General features: G+C 42.9%; 1 protein-coding gene, 1 long non-coding RNA gene and 1 other non-coding gene across 7 annotated transcripts in view; all 3 read left to right on the top strand.

The window, feature by feature from the left end:
• The first annotated feature begins 22 nt into the window (after positions 1-22).
• LOC108962387 (uncharacterized) lies at positions 23-9,346 on the top strand. 5 transcript variants are annotated; one of them, XR_007778936.1, is made up of 9 exons: positions 23-781; positions 1,607-1,823; positions 3,587-3,750; positions 5,129-5,487; positions 6,011-6,146; positions 7,412-7,588; positions 8,051-8,162; positions 8,272-8,354; positions 8,930-9,346. It is a non-coding gene; the product is annotated as an uncharacterized LOC108962387 (long non-coding RNA). The 5 variants fall into 5 exon arrangements; XR_007778934.1 differs by having other exon boundaries at positions 8,272-9,346; XR_003945351.2 differs by having other exon boundaries at positions 8,051-8,354.
• Positions 6,789-6,927, top strand: LOC115484727 (small nucleolar RNA SNORA49). Its single transcript, XR_003945435.1, has one exon. It is a non-coding gene; the product is annotated as a small nucleolar RNA SNORA49 (small nucleolar RNA).
• A 71-nt stretch (positions 9,347-9,417) lies between the features above and the next one.
• Positions 9,418-22,607, top strand: part of EP400 (E1A binding protein p400) — a 47,689-nt gene continuing 34,499 nt past the window's right edge. The window contains exons 1-7 of the mRNA XM_050980735.1: positions 9,418-9,529; positions 11,398-12,750; positions 18,539-18,629; positions 19,039-19,146; positions 19,866-20,245; positions 20,759-21,064; positions 21,222-21,407. Of these exons, the coding sequence (XP_050836692.1) occupies positions 11,428-12,750; positions 18,539-18,629; positions 19,039-19,146; positions 19,866-20,245; positions 20,759-21,064; positions 21,222-21,407 (2,394 nt within the window). The 5' untranslated portion in view covers positions 9,418-9,529; positions 11,398-11,427. The remainder of the gene's footprint in view (positions 9,530-11,397; positions 12,751-18,538; positions 18,630-19,038; positions 19,147-19,865; positions 20,246-20,758; positions 21,065-21,221; positions 21,408-22,607) is intronic.

Below are 22,607 nucleotides of genomic sequence, written 5' to 3'. Positions count from 1 at the left end.
GGGCGCTGCGGGAGAGCGCGGCCGGCCCGGGGGCGTGAGGGGAGCGCGGGGCGGGCTCGGGGGGTGCGGGCGGCTCAGTCGGTCCGGGAGCTCTACAGGGTGTGCGGGATGTCGCAGGGATGTACGGGGGTAGTACATGGCGTGCGGAGCGGGTCAGGCCGTGCGGAGGTGTACGGGGGTAGTACAGGGCGTGCGGAGCAGCTCAGGCTGTGCGGGGCCGGTGCAGGGTGTGCAGGATGTCACAGGGGTATATGGGGGTAGTCCGTGACGTGCGAGGCGGCTTGGGGTGTGCGCGATGTTACAGGGTGTACGGGGTAGTACGTGGCGTGCGGAGGTGGCGCAGGGCAGTGCTGGGACAGGGGACACCCGTCGCTGGCGGGAGGTTGGTGGCGGTGAGGGGAACATGGCACGCAGCGCTGTGAGGGGCCAGGGCACTGCCGAGCCCTGCTCTGTTCCCGGGCAGCGCCGACACCCCGCGTACCGGGCTGGAATGGCCTTCAGAGCACGGACCATCCCGCCCCGCTGCTCTGGAACTGGCAGGGGTGACACCTGGCAGCTCCCTCCTGTCACAGCTGCCGTCACCTCCCGTGCGTGTGACAGCACCGGCCTCTCTCCCTGACTGCAGCCCGTGAGTCCCTGGGCCGGAGAAAGCCGAAAGCTTGGCCATCCTGCATCTTCTTCGAAGTACAAACATACCCAGTCCAGACTCAGAATGAGCTACAGCAACTGGATAAATCTACTGCGACCATAAAGAATTCAAGTGGTTAATTTGAGTTAGAAGGTCAGTTGAGATCAACTCCCTTTATAATTGTGCAGGAAGCAATTCTGCAACCATAAGCCCCATTATGTAGCAAAATAAAGTGAATGTAAAATTTAAATCAAGATGTAGAAGTGAGTAAATCTTTGGAAGTGGTAGTCCAATGCACCATTTTATTGATAATGAGATACTTTATTAGGCTAACTTTATTTCAGTTCCAGAATAGTACTTCACAGAGAGGCTCATGATTAGTTCTGACAGCAATTAAAAAAAAAAAAAAGTCATGAACTTTAAAATAATGCTGTTACATCTAGTGCTTATACTAATGGTTGAAGATTAAGTGTAAGTTTTAAGCATTGTAATTAAAGATAACTGCTTTAATGAGATTTTCTGTAATTGTAACATTATATCCAATACCAATTGTTACACATTTTAAAAACCCTCTGGAGAAAATCTTAAGATATCCTAGTAAGTGCTGCACATCTCATTTTCCATACATTGGGTTTAAATTTGTACCCTCTGAGCCCAATTTGTTGCTTTCCTTAATTAATGTTGTTGCATGAAATTTTTCCCTTTTGGTCATTTGATACCCTGATAGAGATTGGTTGTGTCGTTGACAGCTCTCTGCAGGGTGTTGTTAGCGAAGATCCTGTCAGCTTCAAGGGTGGCTAAGTGCATCCTAGACTGACTTGCTGGTTGAGTCACACCTCAGAGCTTCTAGGCAGGCAGGTCTGTTGGGGTGTGGTGGAAGCTGATTTCACCAGCTTTGTAACAGGCTGTATTTGCCACTTTCTTTGGTTCTCTTTGTCATTTCACTATTTTCTTTACTGAAATTGCAGTTTTTAAAAGTCTCTCTGCAGGTGGAATGCCTCCTGTCCCTCAAGTGGCTCAGCGGATCAGCCAGGAGGAAAACCAACAGCAAAATGGACCAAATTTGTCAAATCTGCTTGATTCCTTCCCTGCTGCACACAGCAGGAACCCAGCTCTGCCCCAGCAGGTACAACCAGCAGGATGGCATAAGAACCATGTGCTTGTGGTCCCAGCTCCAGTTCCCTCACAACAACAGGTATATTTGTGTATTATACAACATTTATAATGTACAGCATTTGTATATTATCTTGTATGGGGAGTGTTGACCTTGGTGTTTTGTGTGGAGACTTTGTGGATGGCAAAATTTATCACTCCAGTCTGGAGAGAAAGGAGCAAATAATTCCAGTATTTTTTGCAGATGACTTTGCCAAGCCTGATAATTTTCTTCAGACAGCTGTGGTATGGCTCAGCTGGGTATCAATCTTTACAAAAAGATTTTGTATTAATTTAAATTTAGAATGCTCTGTGGATACCTGTGCCTCTCGTTTGGTTTTAATTAGTGCTGCAGATATACATGATTTTTCTTGAAGAAAGGAAAGGGGTGAGAAGGAATCAGACATGTTCTCCAGGGAAGTAGCATTTGTTCCTGGAATGAAGCCCTAGAAAGAAATTTAATTAAACAGAATCCATTATTTTAAATTTTTATGCACCATTTTAAAATAAGGGGGGAGGGGGGGATGACAATGGAAATTTGTGCTGCTTGTGCTGACTTGCCAGCAGTTGCAGGATGCTTACATGTGTTAATAAAAATGCCAGAAACTAAATGTGTTTTCATATGGACTTTTTAGGGAATTTTGTCCATCTGCCATCTGGCAGAGTATTTAAATTCTGTGACATTTCTCACTGAATCAGCCAGAACTTCTGATGAGATCTAGGGGTACTATATTTTAGGAGGAAAACCAAAAGTTCTCAAGACTGAGTAGCTCTGCATCCCAAGATTCTCTGCTGATTTCTGATGTAACTTCTGCCTCACCAAGTCCTTCAGAAACTACAAAAAGCTTCAAAAAATCCATTATTCATTATCTTTTAATAAAGTGCAACTTCAGACACCATGGAATGTTTCCAAGGACTAAATAATTGATTATCCATGTAGCATTTTAACATTTTTCACAGTGGCTGTCTTGGTTTTGTGTTGTGCAGTAGGAAACATAAGTTTAATTATGTTTACTCGAAGGAAAATGAAATTCTGCAGCAAACAGCAGCAGTGGGGAAAGAAGGTTTATGGTCTCTGAAACTTCTGCCCAAACTCCATGAGACCCCACAGCACAAATCACACCATGATTTATCTTTTGGAAGAAATGCAGTGGATGGCAACAGATTTTTTTCAAGAAAGAAGATGAAAGATGATAACTGCCAAGAGTGAAATGTGAACTTGATGTTTTAAACCTGAAAAGAATAGGCAGCATTTAAATGGTTAGGATGTGATCACTGAGGATCTGGGAGTTTGGGGTTGCCTCTCCACTGTTTGTAAACTTTAAACAGTACTCCTAAAGGGGTTGTAATTATTTTCTTTCTTTATAAATATGCTTTTTAGATAGAATTGGGTAAAATCTTAAAATAATTTTATGGTTTTATTTTAGGGTTATTGTGTCAAGGTGGGAATAGATGGGTCTGGAATGCTAGTTCTACAAATGTAATTGTTTTAAGTACAGTCATTGAACTCACTGCAGAGCGTGTCATTTGAGGGTGCTGCCCTGTTTGTGACTCCTGGTAACATGAGCACAATGCTCTATTTCCATGCTGTGGGTTCTTGGAACCTTTTAAAGTAACAGCAGCTGCTCTCTGCAGTGTCACATGACACGTGGCTCTTCCAGTTCCACTTTAATTCTGCCATCAGCTGGGAGCTTTTTCATCATTCTCAGATACTGTGCTACTATTACTATTATTTTTTTAACTGCAGCTGAATAGTAGCAAAATATTTCTTTGTGGTTTTTTTTTTTTCTTTTACTATTACGTAAGCACACAGACTGGTCTCTATTTGATGTGACTGGGATGGAAAACCAAATCACTTGCTATGAAGGACAAGTGCTGCCAAAACTGAAGGTAACTGGAAAGCTTATTGAGGAGATCTTCTGCTCCCCTTCGTCACCCAGACTTGAGCCAGTGAAGCTCCAACCAAACAGGTATGCAGGTATGTTCAAATGATTGATTTATTTTTTATTGCTATTTTTTTAAAAATAACAGATGAAAAAGAGTAATATTTGTGAGGGCTGAGAGGATTAATTCAGAATTATTTGTTTATTTTTCTATCTTTTGTTTCCAAACTGATCACTGCTAAAGACTTTATGCCTTTAAAGTCTTCTCCCTCAGTCTTCTGAGGGAAAGCAGAGTGCTTCTTACTGCTAAATAGATCAAAACTGAGCTTTCATACATGAAAAGAACTTTCTGGCCACACTCAAGAATTGAAGTCATTTGTGGTTTTGATCAAACACTGAAAATTACTTCTGGAGTAGAGTTTCCTGAGCAGAATAAATCTTCTCCTTCTAGTTAATTTTCAGATGTACTTGCAAAACACTTAAAGATTTTTTTTTTTTTTTTGGGAGGGTCGGGGGTGGGGTGGGGAGAGGGAAAGGGACAGAGGGAGAAAAAATTGCTCAGTTAAATTTCGAGTTTACTTGAGTTTTGCTCCTGAGTCTTCCATCAGAAGAGAAGTTAGGAGGGTTCAGTTTTGAGTCTTGGAGCAAATGTAATTCTGCTATAGAGCAATGCAGAGTTAAATCTTACAGTAAATTAGCCCGATATGAGAAGAGTATGGTCAGTGAAGCCCAAGTCAGCTTGTGTGACATGTGGCTGTGACAGGTGACAAGGAGGATGTCCCTGGTGTTCTTAGGCTGTACTGCCAGAAGAGAGCATTGGCAGTTAATGAAATTTAGGATTTGGAAGTGGCAGCTGAAGTATCTATGTAAAACAGAAGAAGAATTCATTCTTTTTCTCTTTAGACATCTTTGGTTTCCTGGAAATAGCATACACAAAACAGTTATTGTGAAATCAGCTCTTACAGCTGCAGTGTTTTTGAAACCATACCCATAGTTAAAGCTTTTCTCCATTAAGAAGTTTGACACTAATTAGCATCTTTTGGGGAGTTCTCTTGCTGTCTCCAGACTCCAAAGATGACTAAGGGATATGGGAGTTCTGTCATGCCCCTTCCTGTAATCCTTCAGAGAGGACTGGAGCATCAGAGCATTTGCTGTACTTGAATTTTACAGTATAGTGTTTTTCTTCTGTGTGTTGAGAGAAGCAGAATCCCTCCTGCCATATGCTCTTCAGCTGGGTACCTCTTTCAGCTCAGATTACTGACTAAAAATAATATTTTTGCCAGTAGGCATAAACTAGAAAAGCAGATTTATTTTTCATTGCAATACCAAAGCTAACATTTGTCCTTGTATCACAAGTGTCAGCTTTTCTCCTGCTCTCTTCTCCATTCGTAGAACTCTTGCATTATTGTTAAATTATCCTTATTTGAGATTATCCCATAATTGCTAAATTATTCTTATTTTCTAGGGTTTTTTTGCATAAGCTTTATCTGATCACAATAGATTCAGAGAAGAATTTTGAATTTAATATTCCAGAAGAAAGAGACAACTGAAGGAACACCTGGACAAAATATACTTCTGGAATGAGTGTCATTGTTCCAGAACCCCCCTGTATGGCAGAGACCTGTTGGAAACTTGCCCTTGGATCAGTGAAAGAAAAATCTCTCAGCATTGTTCTTCCAGGATTAACAAGTGGTGCTGGGTTGGCTTTGCAAAATGCCTTCCATACTCCAGCACTTCAGAGGCTCTAAGGATCCATTGCAGGACCTCATTCTGACACTGAAACAGCAGCAGATTGCCCTGAAGCATTATTATTGTTATTGCCAGGTAATTGAGGCAAGTCCATGTGCAGTCTTTGCACAAATTTGGTGGGTGTGTGCTACCCTCTAGAACAGGGTATTTATGTGAATAACTGTAAAATGCTAAATGGGGTGCCTTGTTTTATCCCTTTTGCAGGCTGCATTCCTCTGTGTTGAACCTATTTGCATCTCAGATGTATAATATTGGATCATTCTAGGATCTGAAACTTTCAACAGTTCCATGGCAACTGTTATTAGTTATATAACAATTCTACTTTATTTTGACATATCTTGTATTTGTTGTGTTAATGCTGACAAAAAAAAATAGGAGTTTTAGTAAGCTTCTCTTGGTAACTTTATGGATAGTGGTAATTTCCTCTTCAGTTTTTTTTTCACTTACTTGATGTCAACTTAAACCTACATGTCCTGATTTACTTTCTATTACCTTTAGCCAGGTGCTTTGTGCTTCTTTGCAATTATTACTGGTTTGGAGTAGTTAATAGCCCAAGCAGTTAAAAATTAGTATAATAAAGTTTTGATTTGTTTTATAGAGACATGTGTGTGTTCCCAGCTGTAGCTATTGCTCCTCCATGTTTGTATGGAGTAAATCCTTCTTACACAAGGACCCATGGAATGAAACCCCTGCAGTTCAGGCTCGAGGAACAGAGATGGTGCAGCCTGATTCAGGTATTGAACACCCCCCACTGGTCACACCTGTGTGCAGGGGCTGTCTCTAATTGTGTCACCTGCAGAACCCTCAGGTTCTGACTCATAACCAGGCAAGCTGGGAGCTCTGGCTTTCCTGCTTTGGCAGCTGAAAGCAGAAGGGACAGCAGGTGTTGATTTTGGACACAGATGATTGCAATGCTCAACATCCTGGAGCTTTTCCTGAATTTCCATTTCCCCATGTGAGTGAGAGTTAGTGAGAGTGGTGCTCACAGCTGGCAGTGTCTGGTAAGAGGATCTTTCCTCAAGCTCACACTGAGTTGATGCTCATGGTGTGAGGGAAAAATGCTAAAGGGAAGTCTAAAACATTTGCAAGATTCATTTACATAATGTCCTTACTTATTGAAGCAAATTATGTATGTAGCTGTAGCTCAAATATGTAATTATATATGAAATATGTCAGTCATATTACTATTTGATGAGGCATCTAGGGTGTTTCCAAGGAGTATGCCACTACTTATCCTATGTTTATGAGCAATTTGTGCTTCAAATGCAGATTTTTTTTTCCACAATAGCCATTTGATTAATTTGCTTTTGCTTTCATTATCTGTAGCTATTTACATTGTTAGTAATTTAAGTGTAGTTGGTGTTTTTATGTTGGCAGTTCCTCAGCCTTACTCCAGGGGCTTTTATTTTTCGTGGAGTGCCCTGGCATTGCCTGAGGATAAATTGAAAGTATGCTCTTTTCCCTCCCCAGTAAGATTCTCTGTATCCTCTGGGGCCTACAATTTGAGCAAACATTAACAATATATTGAAGTTTTTTCTTATTTTTTTATTCCAAATTGCATCATTATGCTTTCTGTTAGATGCAGTATAAAACATAAAAGAATACTTTGCCTTAAAGCAACACAAGGCAGCACAAAAGAAGGGATTAGATTTAGTCAATAGACATGAAAAATGATGGAGCGTGTGCAGGAATAACAACTCAGTCAGGTGTGCTTAGTCATAGGACATGATGTGATTACTTGTAATAGATCTTTAGATTTTATATGGCTGACTGCACCATAAATTAATAGCTTTAATGGTAGACAGATTAATTATGAACTGCATAGATCTGTAATGTGGGCAGTCAGATAACTTGAAATGTTTGCACACTTAATGTAGGTTGGGGAACTAATAAGAAAGCAATTTTTCCAATCTTCTCACTCTGTTAAAAAAACTTCGTTTAGAGATTTATCCTTTAATAATGTCAATTTGTAATTATGTTGCTTGTTTCCCCATTTTAGGAATTCACAAAAAGCTTCAACCAAGACAAGTAATCCTTCTGTGCTATCCTGTCTTCCCACACTCCCTTTGCAGGTGTCAGTCACACAGATGTGATTCCTGTTGTCTTCTATGACACTGGACACAAAGATGGGATGGTGTGACAAAAGTGCAAGAGGAGGAGATACCCACACATCCAGGTGAATTTCATGCTAAGAAATCAATGTTTTAAAATCAAAAGTAGAGAGAACATGATTTGGGGAGAAACTAGGATTTTTGGTTGTAGTTTGTAGTTTAAATAACTTGGTCTTTGAAGAAGCCTTCAAAGATTTTATCATACCCCTTCCCTTCAAACTAGGGGGAAATTAAAAATCATGTCCTTCCCACACTGCTGCTTCTGTTCCTGTTTTTCCCTCCCACTTCCATCTACCAAACCATCTGGACTTCTGTGTTGGGACAGCCAAAGCAAATGGGTGGGTGTTTTCAGCCCTTGATAAACAAAAAATGTCATTCTTGATTCTCATTGAGTTTCAGATCCAGTGATGAGATGCTGTGTGTGTAGGTCTAAGATGTATTTGACAGCTTCTCTCAAGTGACTGTTTCTTGCCTTGGAAGGATATGCTGAGAGCCCAAGGAATGTAGTGGGTTTCTTTGTTTTACAGGCTTGTAAGTGGTAATTCTACTGAAGAGAGGCTGTTTGAAAAGAGTATTAAACATATGATTCAAGAGCTGGCTGCTCAGGGAGAGGATTGTTCAATAGACTTTTTATCCCAGGTACTGTAACATTAAGAATGTGAGCAGTTATTTGATGATACATAAAAAATAAGTGTTTTAATAGATCTCAGACAGAATTTTGTAAAGGTAGTGGTTTATTTATTTCTAGGCTTGTTTGGGAACCTGTGGTGTGTGTTCACAGTTCAATTGAGTAGAAATCCTGAACCGTCAGCTCATATAGAAAATCAGACGGTAACAATATGAAATAAATATTGATGATATTGATAAATTGTAATAAAGATCTGCATGTTCCAATTATAACGTTACCCTTTTATTAACATTGTTTTAATCAATCAAAAGCAACATCTGCAGCAAAATGTGTCAAACACATCTGTAATCTGACTTTTCTAAACTTGATTTTATGATGACTAAAAATTTTTGCGTTTTTTTCTTAAAGGTCTTGGATCCTCTCAGTGAGGTGGTTAACTCTTGTAACAATGTTTATCACTCTCCAAAGCAATGGCAAAATTGCTTTGGAGAGTGATAAAAAATTGCAATGCAAAATTGTTACATAAAAACCATTACAGGTCTAGAGGGGAAGGAGAGTTTCAATTCAAACTTGCTTTGCATTGCAAGGACTTGGGGGCTTTTGGGGTCTTTATTGTTGTTTTTTTTTTTTTTCCCTTTTTAATTCCTCATTGCTGTTAGAATACTACATGAGTGTTCACTAAGCAAAAACATAACTAGATTTTAGAATTTTGAATCAAATCTGTGCTCGTGCTGATGTAAAAGAAAAGTTTTAAGTGCGGCTCCATCTGATGTACCAGAAGTCCTTCCTCATGTCCGGGTGGACCCTCCTGAGCATCAGTGAGTGCCCGTTGTCTCTTTTCCTGTAACCTGGCACCACCGAGCAGAGCCGGCCGTGCTCCGCGCTCCCTGCAGACCCTGACAGACGGGGATGGGGCCCCCTCTCAGCTCGAGGCTGAACAGCGCCGTCGGAGATGCTCCAGCCCCTCCATCACCGTTGTTCCCCGGCTGGCCCCGCTCCAGACGCTCCCAGTCTCTCCTGCCCTGGGGAGTCAAGCCCCGCCAGCTGCACGTGTGGCTTTTCACACCGTATATTGAAGAGTAGTGACAGCCCCGCTCCGTGCGCGGACAGAAACTGCCCTTTGCTCGGTGCTTCCCCCGCCCTGCCTCTGCTACAATAAATATCATTTTTCCGCGCTTTCGCCGAGCCCGTTCCTATCGCGACAGGAGCCGCGGGCCGCCTCCGCGGAGCGCGCAGGCGCGGCTCTGGCGCAGGCGCGGCGCGGCCCGCGGGTGCCGGCGCAGGCGCGGCGGGACGCGGTTTGTCTCCTGCCGGCGCTGGTAGCGGCGCCCCCGCCCGTGCTTCCTGCCCGCAGCGAATGGAACCCGCGGCGCCCGCGGTAAGTGCGGCCCGCGGGGCCCGCCCGGGCCCGGCTGCGCGCCCCGCTCCGCCCCGAACGGCCCCCGGCAGCCCCGCCGCCGCACCGGGGGCGGCCGCGGAGGGACGGGCCCGCCCGACGCGGGGCGGGGGACGCGGGCCGGGCCGGGCCGGGCCGGGCCGGGGAGGCGCGGCCCCGGCGGGGGGAGCCCCGGTCGGGGGGAGTCCCCGCGGAGCGGCGGCGGCAGGGCCGGGCTTCGCCCCCGGCCAGGCGGCCCCGCCGCGCTGCTCGCACACAAAAGGCGATCCCTGCTTTGGGACCTCCCTTATCGGCCTGTAATTAATTAAGTGTTTTCACTGGGGCCATAAGTGTTAGTGAGGTGCGGGTAATTAAAATAATAAGACCTTGTTACTGGTGGTATCTTTTGAATCTTAATTATTTGGTACGGGCACTGTGAAATAACCACACTACCTCGAAGAACTGCAGTATTGTTACATCTTTTGGAAAATGGGCCTGTAAGGAGTGCAGTTTTTTCCCCTTCCCGCTCTACGGAGCTCGCTCGCTCAGGTTTGAGCTCCGAAGAGTGGGAGAGCTGAGACCCGCCGGGTGAGCCCCGGTGCGGGACAGTCGAGACCCGGCGGGATGAGCCGGGTGCGGGAGAGACGGAACCCGGCCGGAGGAGCCGCGGTGCCGGCTGCGCTCCGCGGTACCCCCGGCACGGAGATCCCGGGCTCTCGGCCCCCTGTCGCTGCTGGCACGTGTGTGACAGCGCTGCTTTGCTCCACCTTCCCGGACAGCCGCCTCTTTCCTGGGGCAAGGAAGGGAATCTCCATCCCCAGGGCTTGGGCGGATGGCTGCAGACAGCACAGGACAGGGGAGCGGCGGGCTGTGATGTTCTCCCTGCCTGGGCAGCGGAGGAGCGGGAGAGCCGGCAGCGCCCGCTGCATCCCGCCGCTTCCCAGCAGTGCTGCCCGGGTGCTGCTGCCTGTTGCCGCCTGCGACCAACTTGGAATTAGGAACACAAAGGAGTAGCAGCATGTTTGTGTGTGTTTGGCCTGAAATGCTAAAAGTGAAAGTGTTGCTTTTAAAAGAGGGGAGAGATTTTGAAAGGAAAAAAACCCCATCAGGTTTCATTTTCTCTTGATGCTTTTTCTGTGCTACTCCCAGCCCTGAATCTACCTGTCAGTGCATGTCATTGGAATTTTTGTTTGTGCGTAGTTGAAATACAAAACCAGAACGTTTTGGGATTTCTGGGTAGCTTGACACAATAAACAGCATTTGAAATGAAATACAATTTGGTTTTCATCTCTTTTTGTGTTCTGAAGGAAAGAGAAGGCCAAGTTAAGGATGAAGTACAGTAGTTTTACATACATTTAGATTACTTGGCCTTCAGTAGCTAGAACAATAAAGTTGAATAGTCTGTCCATTTTCTTATTTTTAGTTGTTGTTAAAACAATGGACTATATATTTTAGTAATTACAATAACTTTGCATTAAGAGTTAAAAGCACTGAAACAGGTAATAATGAACACGAAAAAAGAGTAGATGCCTTTGATACTGGAGACCATAGTTTCTTAAAGTTCCACAACAAGAGAAAAAGTCCTGTTTGTTCTTTTTTTATTATTATTTGAAGTCATTCTGCCTAGCTAAGGGGAACCCAACATTTGTAAGACTATTCAATAGCAGTATTAGCTAGAGAAATTTATGAGGGATTTAAGTAAGATTTGCTTGTGCTGGGGGTTTTGGATCATTTGAAACATTTTAAGTAACTGCAAAACCAGGATAACAGAGTTCTTACTGTAAGGTAATCCTTCTAGTTGTAGCTAAATAGTTTCAGTTGCAGAAGAGTTCTTACATTCCCTGAATGTCTGTTTTTGTGTATTTCTTTAGACTATACTGTAAAACCTTAGATCAGTGAGAATGCACCATGGCAATGGTCCTCAGAATGCCCAGCGCCAGCTGCAGAGATCCAGGTCCTTCACGGGCAGTGAGGGAGAAGAACAGCAGGCCAATTTACCCCAGTCCCCCGCAGCCTCCTTCGCGCCTTCCGCGAGCCCCTCGGCGCCGCAGTCGCCCAGTTACCAGATCCAGCAGTTCATCATGAGCCGGAGCCCCGTGGCCGGGCAGAACGTGAACATCACCCTGCAGAACGTGGGCCCGGTGGCCTCGGGCAACCAGCAGATCACGCTCACCCCGCTGCCGCTGCCGAACCCGACGTCCCCGAGCTTTCAGTTCAGCCCCCAGCAGAGGCGCTTTGAGCATGGATCCCCCTCGTACATCCAGGTCACCTCTCCGCTGCCCCAGCAGGTGCAGTCCCAGAGCCCCACCCAGCCCAACCCGGTGCCGGTGCAGGCGCTGCCCAACGTGCGGGCGGGCACCCCTGGGCCTGGCCTGGGCATGTGCAGCCAGAGCCCCACCAGAGGGTTTGTGGATGCCAGCGTGCTCGTGAGACAGATCAGCCTGAGTCCTTCCAATGGCGGGCACTTCGTGTACCAAGAAGGACCTGGGATCGCACAGATTGCTCAAGGAGCTGCTGCACAAGTGCAGCTCCCGTCGTCCGGGCCGCCCGCCACCGTGAGAGAGCGCCGGCTCTCGCAGCCTCACTCGCAGTCTGGGGGCACCATCCACCACCTCGGCCCTCAGAGCCCCGTGGCCAGCGGGGCAAATATGCAATCTTTGACTAGCCCGGGCCACATCACCACGACCAGCTTGCCACCCCAAATCAGCAATATTATCCAGGGGCAGCTCATGCAACAGCAGCAGCAGGTGCTTCAAGGGCAGCAGCTGAGTAGACCCATTGGATTTGACAGGACTTCTGGTGGATTGATAGCAGGAGTTGGAGGACCGAGCGCGTTTGGGATGACATCACCTCCTCCTCCCACAAGTCCTTCACGGGCCACTGTGCCACAGGGGCTGTCGAGTCTTCCTCTCACTCCTACAGCTAACACAGCAGTGAAAAAACAGCCCAAAAAGTTGGAGGAGATTCCTCCTGCCAACCAAGAAACTGCTCAAATGAGAAAACTATGTTTGGATCATCACCACAAGCAGATGGAAATTCTTAAGGAAACTTTTAAGGAATGTTTGATTGAACTGTTTTTCCTGCAACATCTTCAAGGGAATATGATGGACTTTTTAGCTTTTAAGAAGAAACATTGTGTTCCTCTGCAAGCATACCTGAGGCAAAATGACTTGGATCTGGAGGAGGAAGAAGAGGAAGAACAATCTGAGGTCATCAATGATGAGGTAAGAAACTTTGTTGGAATAGAATCATATATGAAGTTGTAACGCTGGGATTGTGAAGTATCAAAGAATGGGACAGGACATGAAAAGTAATTTTTGCTCAGTGAAGTATGGCAGTTTTTCATAAAACAGTTGGTCTGAAAGAATGCAGTTCTGCTGGGTAGTGTGATTCGATGGGTTGGTTTGAGTGTGCTCTTAGATTTTTGGATTGAAAATAGAAGCATAGAGAGGGAGCTTTAACTGTCCTAGCTGCACACAAAAAAAAGGTGGTAGAAGTGTGGAAATGGTTTCAAGCTCTCAGAATGGTTATGACTAGGAATTGTAGTTTGAATTTCACTCAACTAAACTTGGACAAACCAAAAAAGAATGAGCAAAAGCATTACAAGAGGTTAACCTGACTCATGTGAGTTCTAATCATAGATGTTATTGAAGTTCAATGTTGCTGCAGCCAACAAAAAATGTGAATTAATCTAATTAGTGAAGGACAACCTGTAAGGGTCCTCAGTCATGTATTACATTATTCAGGGTGCCCTGGAGCTCTGTGTGAGCTGCTGTTTAAAGGATTAACAACCAGCACTTACAGACTGGACACTGACAAGTTCACTTTGTTACTTATGCAAAGGTTTAAATTACTAACTTGAATTCACTGCTTATTGATGGCAAAGAACTTGAAAGAAGCTTGCCACAAAGAGGTGCTGTGCAGCTTTTCCTGCACTTTTGTACCCATCTGTGGGTGCTGGAGCACTGCTCTGGTACAGAGCCTGCCCACAAGCCAACTTGGCAGGTGGTTGCAGCAGGGTGGGTAGAACTGATGCCCCTGCATCACTTAGCACTCATAAATATCTTCTAAAATCTGTGAATTATGTAGCTGCCAGTTTGTACAAGAACCAATATTATGTAAAGAACCTCGTGTTGCTTTGAATACCCTTTGGAAATGAGTGCCTTCACTGAGCTTTAATGGCTCTTAGGTGTGAATCATTAGCAATCATACCTTCAATTGGAATTTGTGGGAAATTTTAACAGAATAATGGCTGAAGTTTAATTTGTTCAGTACTTTGTTGTATAAACTTCTTAATTAGGTAAAATATATTTCTGCTTGTGGTAGTTACTGACAGGAAGGAATCATTACTTTATATAGTAACATAAAAGCTAGCCTGCTACTGTTATTTATTGACAATGGATATTCAGTATTTTTTTTTCACCTGGTTTGTGTTTTGTCAAATTGTTTAGGTGTTCTTGTTGGGTTGCGTGTTTGTCAGCTGAAATAACCAGGTATTTTTAACTACCATCTGCACACTTTGAGGGATCTTCAGTGGGTGTAAATGGTACAGGTTCCTTCAAGTCAGTGGTGCTGCTGCACTTTGAATGAGTTCAGTCTCTACCCCGTGGTGTTTCGGGTTGAGAATTTGCTGTACTTCACTGCCTTCTCGTGGTGGATCCTCTTTTGTTTGTGGAAGCTTCTTGTCCCTGTAACTGCTGGAGAATTTTGCAAAGTGCAACAGCAAAAGTCTTCGTGTGTTTTCAAGTGATGAATCCTTCTGAAAGATTAAGACATCTTTTGACTATGTTCTTTCTTTGTATTTTGTTGTCGTCTTCTGTTTTATTTCCCCCTCCCCTCTTTATCACTTTCTGCTAAAGCAACGTGCTTCATCCCTTGCCTGGAAGGTTGATTTCTTTGGGAATTCGAGGGGAGAGTGAATGGTGGCTGTGCTCATTGCTTAAATAAATGTTGAAGCTCTCTTACGTTCAAACTGTCTGTCATGCTAATTTGTTGTCCGTTAGCAGCAGCAATCACTCAGTTTAAAGCACACTTTTATGTTAACTGGATTTAAGAAAATGTTTCAAGTGACAGAAGTCACAATAAACAGTCAAGGCTGTGCTCTGTTCTGCTATTAAAGTAAGACAGAACTCTAAAAATGGGCTGTGCTCAAAACAAGCTGTACTGGTGGTGGTTTAGTTATTATCCCCTCTTCAGTGAGGTACCATCAGTACCAAAGCAGTGTGTTGAACAGTTAAAAAAAAAAGAAAAACTTCTAAAAAGAAAATGATTCTCCCTTCTTTTTTTTTTCCCAAAATATTTCTCTCAGGTAAAGGTTGTGACAGGAAAGGATGGGCAGACTGGTACTCCTGTCGCTATAGCAACCCAGCTTCCTCCAAATGTTTCTGCTGCTTTTTCATCCCAGCAGCAACCATTTCAGGTACTTTTCAATGGTTCTAAAATGTAGTTTCATCCCAGATTTTTTTTCTTCATTCAGATTTGATATTTCTTAGATGAATTAGAATTTCCCCAAGAGCCCATCCCTTATCATCTAAACAAAACCAAAAAACCTCTGCAGTCTTCAAATGCATCAGTGTAACTGAAGCCTTGAGGAAGTTAAAGCTTTGTCTCCAGGTTGCTGGCTTATTGCGTTAACTTTCAGCTTGAATGTTTTCACTTTGGTTTGTTTGTCTTTGTATCCCTAATGCATTTGGTTCATTTGTGCATTCTGCGTAGTGATGATATGGATTCTTTGTCTGTGGCATTGTAATTGTGGATTTCTTCTAAAATTCTTTTCTTTTTTTTCTTCCCCTTATGTTTTGAAGGTTTTGAGTGTGGCTACAGAAGGTTTTGGATTTGCCTTCCCTGAAATGTGTTAAACAGCAGTACTAATCCTCTGACACAATTTGTTTTAAATAATTAACTGCTTTCCATTAGCTCTGCCATAAATGTTGGGAAGAAGAAACAGAAGTGCTTATTTTTATTATAAAAGTCCTTTTTAACAATTTTTTTCTATTTTCATGAGGAATGCTGGAGAAAGCCAAGAAGTAAATGTGATAATCAGTTAAAATGTTTGTGGATCAGTGATGATACAGCTTTTCAGTTCGGTGTGGTTTTATGCAGCTGCCTTCAACTCTGTTACCCAGACATCACTGCATACATACCCTGAGAAGTAATATACCCTAATTCCGTCTGCAACTAAAATATTTACCTTTTAGCTCAATGATATGCTTAGCAGGTGTTGCAGGGTGAATTACTCTGCTGTACCACAGCAGCTGTACAGGCTGTGCTGCCTTTATCTGGGCTTTGGAAATGGAAAGTGAAATGAAATACAGGATGGGTTGTGTTCCTGTGTGTAGCAAATGGGATGTTCCCTATGATATTGTACAAAGGAGTTGTGCAGCAAAGGGCATTGCACTGGGAGCTCTTCCTTAGGATCGGTTCTGACATGTCTTGGAAGTCTCCTTAGGTAGTCAGGCTTCATTTAAGCTGTTTAAAATACCTAATATTATATCAGGTTATTTATTGTAGTGATTAAGGTTACCACCAAGCTGTAGCTGCTGCAGTGGTGATACTTTTGAAGGTATTGCACCATGCAGTTTCAGGGAAACTGGTTCATGCTAAAAATGCACAAAACTCTCTGTTTGGTACTGACCTTTTAGCACACACTGATAACAGAAAGTTTCTTTCCATCAGTCTTGTTCTTTGCAATTGTTTGTGGAGAAATAATATGTCCCAGTCAGCATCACCGTTCAAATCCCAGTGCAGGAGTGCAGTGCTCAGAGTGATTATTGTGTGCATGCTGCATAATCGTGACCTCGGGACAGCTACATTATTTTAATTAAAGTTGGGACAGTTTTAGTCTAATATTATTGGTATGTGACTGCAATTTATGAAGACATGACATGTCTGCTCTCTGAAGAGTCTGGCCTGAATTACATGGTGATAATGCAGACAGCTGGGAGGCATATTCTTCAGAAAATGTCAGTCAAAAATCCTAAAGTAGAGATACAGCCTGAAACTGTGAGTATGCAGTCATCCAGAGGGAGAGAGCAGGTGAAATAAATTACATTTAATGTGGAGTTTGAAGAATATAATTTCTTAAACTGATGTCCCAGCAGCATCTGGTGCAAATGGGACATAAACTGAATTTGTTAGTCAGTTTAGTAGCATTTACCTAACCAATTCTGTTGGCTTATTTTGAAAATTCTGTAAATGCCCAGGTCTATGGTGCTCTGCCAGACACTGGCTGTTGGACCTGAAATATGCTGCATGTCTACCTTGTGACAAAACAAATATTTGAAAACCTAATCCCTATTGAGTGTGAAATAGCAGTGAACTATGAATATGAGTCAGAGATACTTAAAACCAGAATTTCCATCTTAAGGCTGTAGCTGTATTGCTGGAGTGGCTGCAAATGCCCTCAGAGCATCAAAGAGATTAAGTGTTATTAATTCATAGCTATTGATTGAGTCTGAGGGGCATGAGATATATTCAGCTCAAAAAGGAGCATTTGAAACCCAGTCATTGTAGGTGATGTTGGCTGTGATTATTAATAGCATGCAGTGAAGCACTGAAAATGCAGGATGTCACTGCTGTGATTTATTTCAATACAGACTGCTGTTTACCTCTGTGGATTTAATTTACATTGGTAAAGTTTTGGTTAAAATCAGAGGAGAAAATACCTGTGAATAAAGTAAAAAAAAAAAATAAATGGGAAATTACTGCCTTTTGTGTTGTCACCAAAAATTTTCACAACGTTTGCAAACCCTTACTATACCTCTGCATGTTTAAGGTCTAACCATTAGAAAAGTACACTTTGAGAACTAGAGTGCTAAATTAATTCATTTGCCAGGATGCAGAGACTACCATACATAAAGTCTGTGTTTGTATTTTCTGATGGAATCTCTTAAGATCTTTTTTGGGGATAGCCCTTATTTTTCTCATGTTAAGTTTCATAGTAGAATATTTGGTACAGCATGGCCAAATATTGAGGAGAAGTTAAAAATTACTTGGAAACTCACTGAAAGGAATTGGACTTGCACAGACACTGATGGACATTCATAAACACTTGCCAGTATGCTGAGGGCCCAAAGAGCATGAAAATTGTCATATACCCAAATTTGTTTGCTTCACTAATCCTGTATGTTAACCTGTCACCTGTGCTTGATCTGAAAGGATTCTCTGGGACAGGTTCTTGCCATCATTGCTGATATTAAATGTAGAGATTTAAAAATGAAGTTTGAATGCACTGTGTAACCTTACTGAAGCTAAATTCCAGCTTGCTGAATCAGAGCCCAGTGATTCCTTTTGCATCTCAATATCAACAGTGCTCTTCCAGCCTTGTTAATTCATAGTTTGTGTGCTGTTTATCCTCAGACAAAATGGATAGTAATTTCTGGTCAGCTCTGATGTCACCCTAGCCTTAGGGCAATATTGTTTCTCCTCACTGAGTTTATTCATGAGACTCATTTTGCCAGCTGTGCAAACAGGTTCAAGTCCAGCATCTGGAAAACTGGAACTGGAACTTGTGTACCTTGGCTGAGGTTCTTTATTCCATCTTCCTAGCTTTTTCCTGAAATATTTCAACAGTAACTCTGACAAAGTTCTATCCTGAGAGAGCTGAAGACCTAAATAAGCTTAAGATGTTTTCAGGATGAGGATGAATTTGTGTTACTGATGTTTCACACAGATATAATACACTAATAAAAAAGTAACAAAAAGTACTGGGCAAGTTTTTTTTTTTTAACATACCCCGTTTTCCTGAGTTTGATATCACTTAACAAAATGTAGGTGTGTATTATATATAAACAGCTTCATCACTGTAGAATTTAAACTCAACAAAGAGTATTTGTGCATTGTGGATAACTAAAACTTCGTAGCAGATAATGAATGAGTGTTGTTTCCTTTGTTGTACAGCTGTTCTGAAGGACTTTTTCTGTGCTGGCCTCCTTAGATCTGCTTGTAAATTCTCTCCTGGTGTCAGACCATCTGCAGATTGAACTTCTGTGATTTGTTTTCTTTTCCCTGTAGCAAACGCATACAGGGACTCCAGCGCCGGGGACTGTGAGCACCATAGAGATTGAAGCTTTTAAGAGACAGCAGCAGGCCCTTGCACCAGCAGGTATGTTCCACAGGCACAATTCCACTTCCATCCTCTTTTTTTTTCCAAACAGTGATCGGAGCCCACTGTTCAAAAATACATTTTTGCCTCACCTTGGGAATCACCAGATCCTTAGGACTATCTACTGTGACTGGTGCTGTGGGAAGAGTGCACTCCACTCCCAGTAGATAGGCCTGGATTTGGCAGGCATGGAGACATGGTTAGGTTGATTGTTCTGGCTGAGAAGATTGGAGATGGCCAACTTGAAGTCAGAGGGACTCTGCCCCTGGAGCATGTTCTTCATAAATGCTACACATGTACAGTAGTTGTAGCTTTCGGAGCTGACGGTGGAATCATGTGTAGTAGTTTGCTTTGTAAAATTGAACCCATTCCATTATACCATGCCATAAATGGAATTTGAATATCACAGATTCGTCTAAGAGACCACGAATTGAAGTGGGCCGTCATGGGATGGTTTTTCAGCACCCGGGTGTGGCTTCAGGAGTTCCTCTTCAACAGCTAATGCCAACGGCACAAGGTACTGTGTCACCACATGCCAGTTGCACATTAATTTCACAAGGAGATGTTGGTGATGGAACTAGAAACTTTGGCTTCCGGCCTGCCAAGATCCTAGTTCCACCACACACTTCTCCATGTAAATTAATACTTGGTATGCAATGCCTGGTTCGTTTAAGGAGCTGAGTGACGGGCTCCAAAGGTGCATGTGGGCATGGAAATACGTCACAGGTGCTGATGCAAAATGGCCAATCTGAGAATTCTGGAACTGAACCAATGATTTATGAAAAGGAAACCATCTAATTGGAACATCACAACAAATTTTTATTCATTAGTCATGCCAAGCTTTAGAATATGTGTTAGAGTGAATGTGTTCTTAGAAAGAACTAAGTAGTATTTAGACTTCATGCTGGTATTTTAGGTAAAATTCCATTAGTTCACCAGTCCTTTTTTTTTTTTTTTTGAGTATACGAAATTTAGAACACCTATAATGACATGCTCTTTTTTAGTTGCTGTGCTCCAAATTTTAGTTACAGTCCTCTGCATGAAGTACTTTGTTGTTTATTGTAATGGTGATTTATTTTGTGATTGTGATGTGGTATTTTCAAGTGATGGTGTCTTGTGGCAAAGTAAGTAACAAAACCACTCTATTCGCAGTCGGTTTCCTCCTTTGATCAACAGAGAGCATCGGACATTTTAATGTTTTAATCTCACCTGCTCGTGTCTCCTCTTGCCCTGCAGGTGGGATGCCTCCCACTCCACAGACGGTGCAGCTGACGGGGCAGAAGCAGAGCCAGCAGCAGTACGACCCCTCCAAGGGCCCTCCGGTGCAGAACGCGGCCAGCCTGCACACGCCGCCACCGCAGCTGCCCGCGCGCCTGCAGCCCGCCAACGTCCCCATGGCATCACTGCCCGCCACCCTGCAGCTCCCGCAGCAGCAGCCTCAGCTGGTGGAACCTCCAGCCCAGCCTCAGATCCAGGTGAAGATCCAGCCCCAAAGCGTGCCCCTGACGGCCGCCCCGCTTCCAGCGCCGCTGCAGCAGCAGGTGCCACCAGCGATCCACGTGCAGGGACAGGTGCCCAGCCAAGTGTCACAGCCGCAAGCTACCATACAGCAGCAGGTATGGGGTGGAACATGGGTTTGTTTCCATGGCCAGTAAAACCTAAAAGTGCTGTCTTCATTTCTTAATTCCACTGGACAATTAAATCCTTTCCTTGTAAAAATGCAGGTGTGTCGCCCTGTTCTTCTAAAGTCCTTCTAAGCCTTCTGATGTTTACAGTTTTGTAATAGAGTTTCTCACGCACTTTTCATGTAAATAATGATTGTTTTGCATTCCTTTCTGGAAGAGGAGAAAATTGATAAACTGTTAGTTTGACCAATGTGTTTGGAGAAGTAGCAATTTCATCCTCCAATCCATGGTCACTTTTAGAATTCTATAAATATCAAAGTCCAGAAATAAATGCACCTTTTTTGCCTTAGACGTCTCAGCGTGTGAGTGTCATTCATTTCGTGTCGTATTCCGACACAGGAGCACATTTGTTATTAAGTTAAAGTCTCCATTTTGTTCTGCTCTAGTGTAGATTAAGTATTGAATCCTCACCTCATCAGTAAAACCAATGTGTTTCTTGGGCAGACTGTGACTCTGACACGACCATCTGCAGATCCTGCTCAGAGTTCTCAGCGTCTTGCAGCAAATCCACTGCCACCTACCTCATCCATCGCTCCAGCAGCGATCCCAGGCACAACACCACCTTCGCCATACCCAGTGCAAACAAACAGGACCTCTCCAGCCACCAACAAGTCTCTGTCTCCTATTGCATCCAAGCCTCCTGGCTTAGCAGTGGCAGCAGCAGCGCCTAAAACACAAAGTCCAGCTCAGAATGCAGCAGTGTTGCCACAGGAAAACTCTCAAGACAAGCTGGCTGAGCAAGTCAAGCTGGTAAGATATATACTGTGTGATGCTTTTACACTTCTATTTTCCTGTCAATTAATTTAATAAAGTGGGAGGTGGGAGCAATTACTTTTTTTTTTCTCTGATTCTACAACTTCAGGTGCATTCTGCAGCTTTATTGTAAGTCTCTGTACTTCTTTTTTAGGAAAATCAAATCCACCAGCGGATAGCAGAACTGAGAAAAGAAGGTTTATGGTCCCCCAGGCGACTGCCTAAACTCCAAGAGGCTCCAAGACCAAAATCCCACTGGGATTATTTGCTGGAAGAAATGCAGTGGATGGCAACTGATTTTGCCCAGGAGAGAAAGTGGAAGATGGCAACTGCTAAGAAGGTACTTGAAAACCATTTCAAAACTCAGAGCAATAAATGTTGATATCACTCAGTTTGCTAGCAAAGCTATTGAGGTATCTTTTGCTACAGACAGAGGTAAAGAAACGTGAGGCACTAACTTTTACCTCAAATGAGAAGTTTTGTGGTCTGTTTTGTATATGGCACCTGAGACAGGATAATTGTACAGATTGTTGATGCAAATAACAGTTTGTGGATTTTATTCCTCTGGAGATCAAATAGCTTTTTTAGGAGCCCACTCAATATGTTGACTGGGTTATATTTAAATAAAAACTGGAGTTGTCATGCCTGTCTCACAAATCAGTTATTTCCAGCCAACAAAGAGTAAATGCAGAATTTTGTAAATAACTTTCTGTTGGGTGTGGTTGTCTGTCTAGTTATTTTTTTCTTAATCTCACAGAAAAATAAGAGTAAAGACAGTAGTGGAAACATGGTAGAGAACTGTTTCCATAGGAGGAGAGAGAGCAGCACAGCAGGAATACAGTAGTGTAATGAAAATTTCTATGGTGTGAAATGAAATATATAAAATCTGTTAATTTACAGTAAGCAAAGGTTTTCTACGGATACCAGATATGTTGCATCTTTTTTCTTGTTTGATACATTTATGACCAATTTAGGGTAATGAACAGAGCAACTGAAGGTCATTAGTTTAAATTGCCATGTTGTTTTCTACTGTATATTCTGAAATGATGGAAAGTCAGAAGCAAAGTATTGAAACAAGTATATTGTTTTGTACAATAAATATCTGCATTTTGAATATAATTTAAATCTGGATTTCCATTTGTGGCCAATGGTAGGTTTTTAAGAATAGGAGAAACAGGAAGGGCAAATGTGAAATGATCCTTCCCCTGGCACTTTGCTTCAAACTTCTGGAAGTCAATGTTTTAGGGACCTCCTGAGCTAAAGGTTGCAATCAAGTCAGTCTTAACAGCCATTGACTGATCTTTCACTCATGTATGTACACTCTTTTTGAACTCATTTTAGCTTTGGTCTCTGACATTTTGTGGTGTGATTTCTGTGACTTCATTTGTGCTGTCTGAAAAAAAAAGTTTTCTTTTGTGTGTTTGCTGCTAATTTCAGTGGAATTTTTTCTAATTTTTGTATTCAGACAGTAAATTAAGAGTTTCCTACTTGATTGCTTAGTTATAGTTGTATTTTTTTTTTCTTTGAGTTTCATGTCTGT

This window comes from Serinus canaria, chromosome 15 (assembly GCF_022539315.1).
Source record: "Serinus canaria isolate serCan28SL12 chromosome 15, serCan2020, whole genome shotgun sequence".
In the NCBI taxonomy this organism is placed as follows: Eukaryota; Metazoa; Chordata; class Aves; order Passeriformes; family Fringillidae; genus Serinus; species Serinus canaria.
The sequence above is the reverse complement of the archived record's forward strand: the minus strand, read 5'-3'. Positions and strand labels throughout refer to the sequence as shown.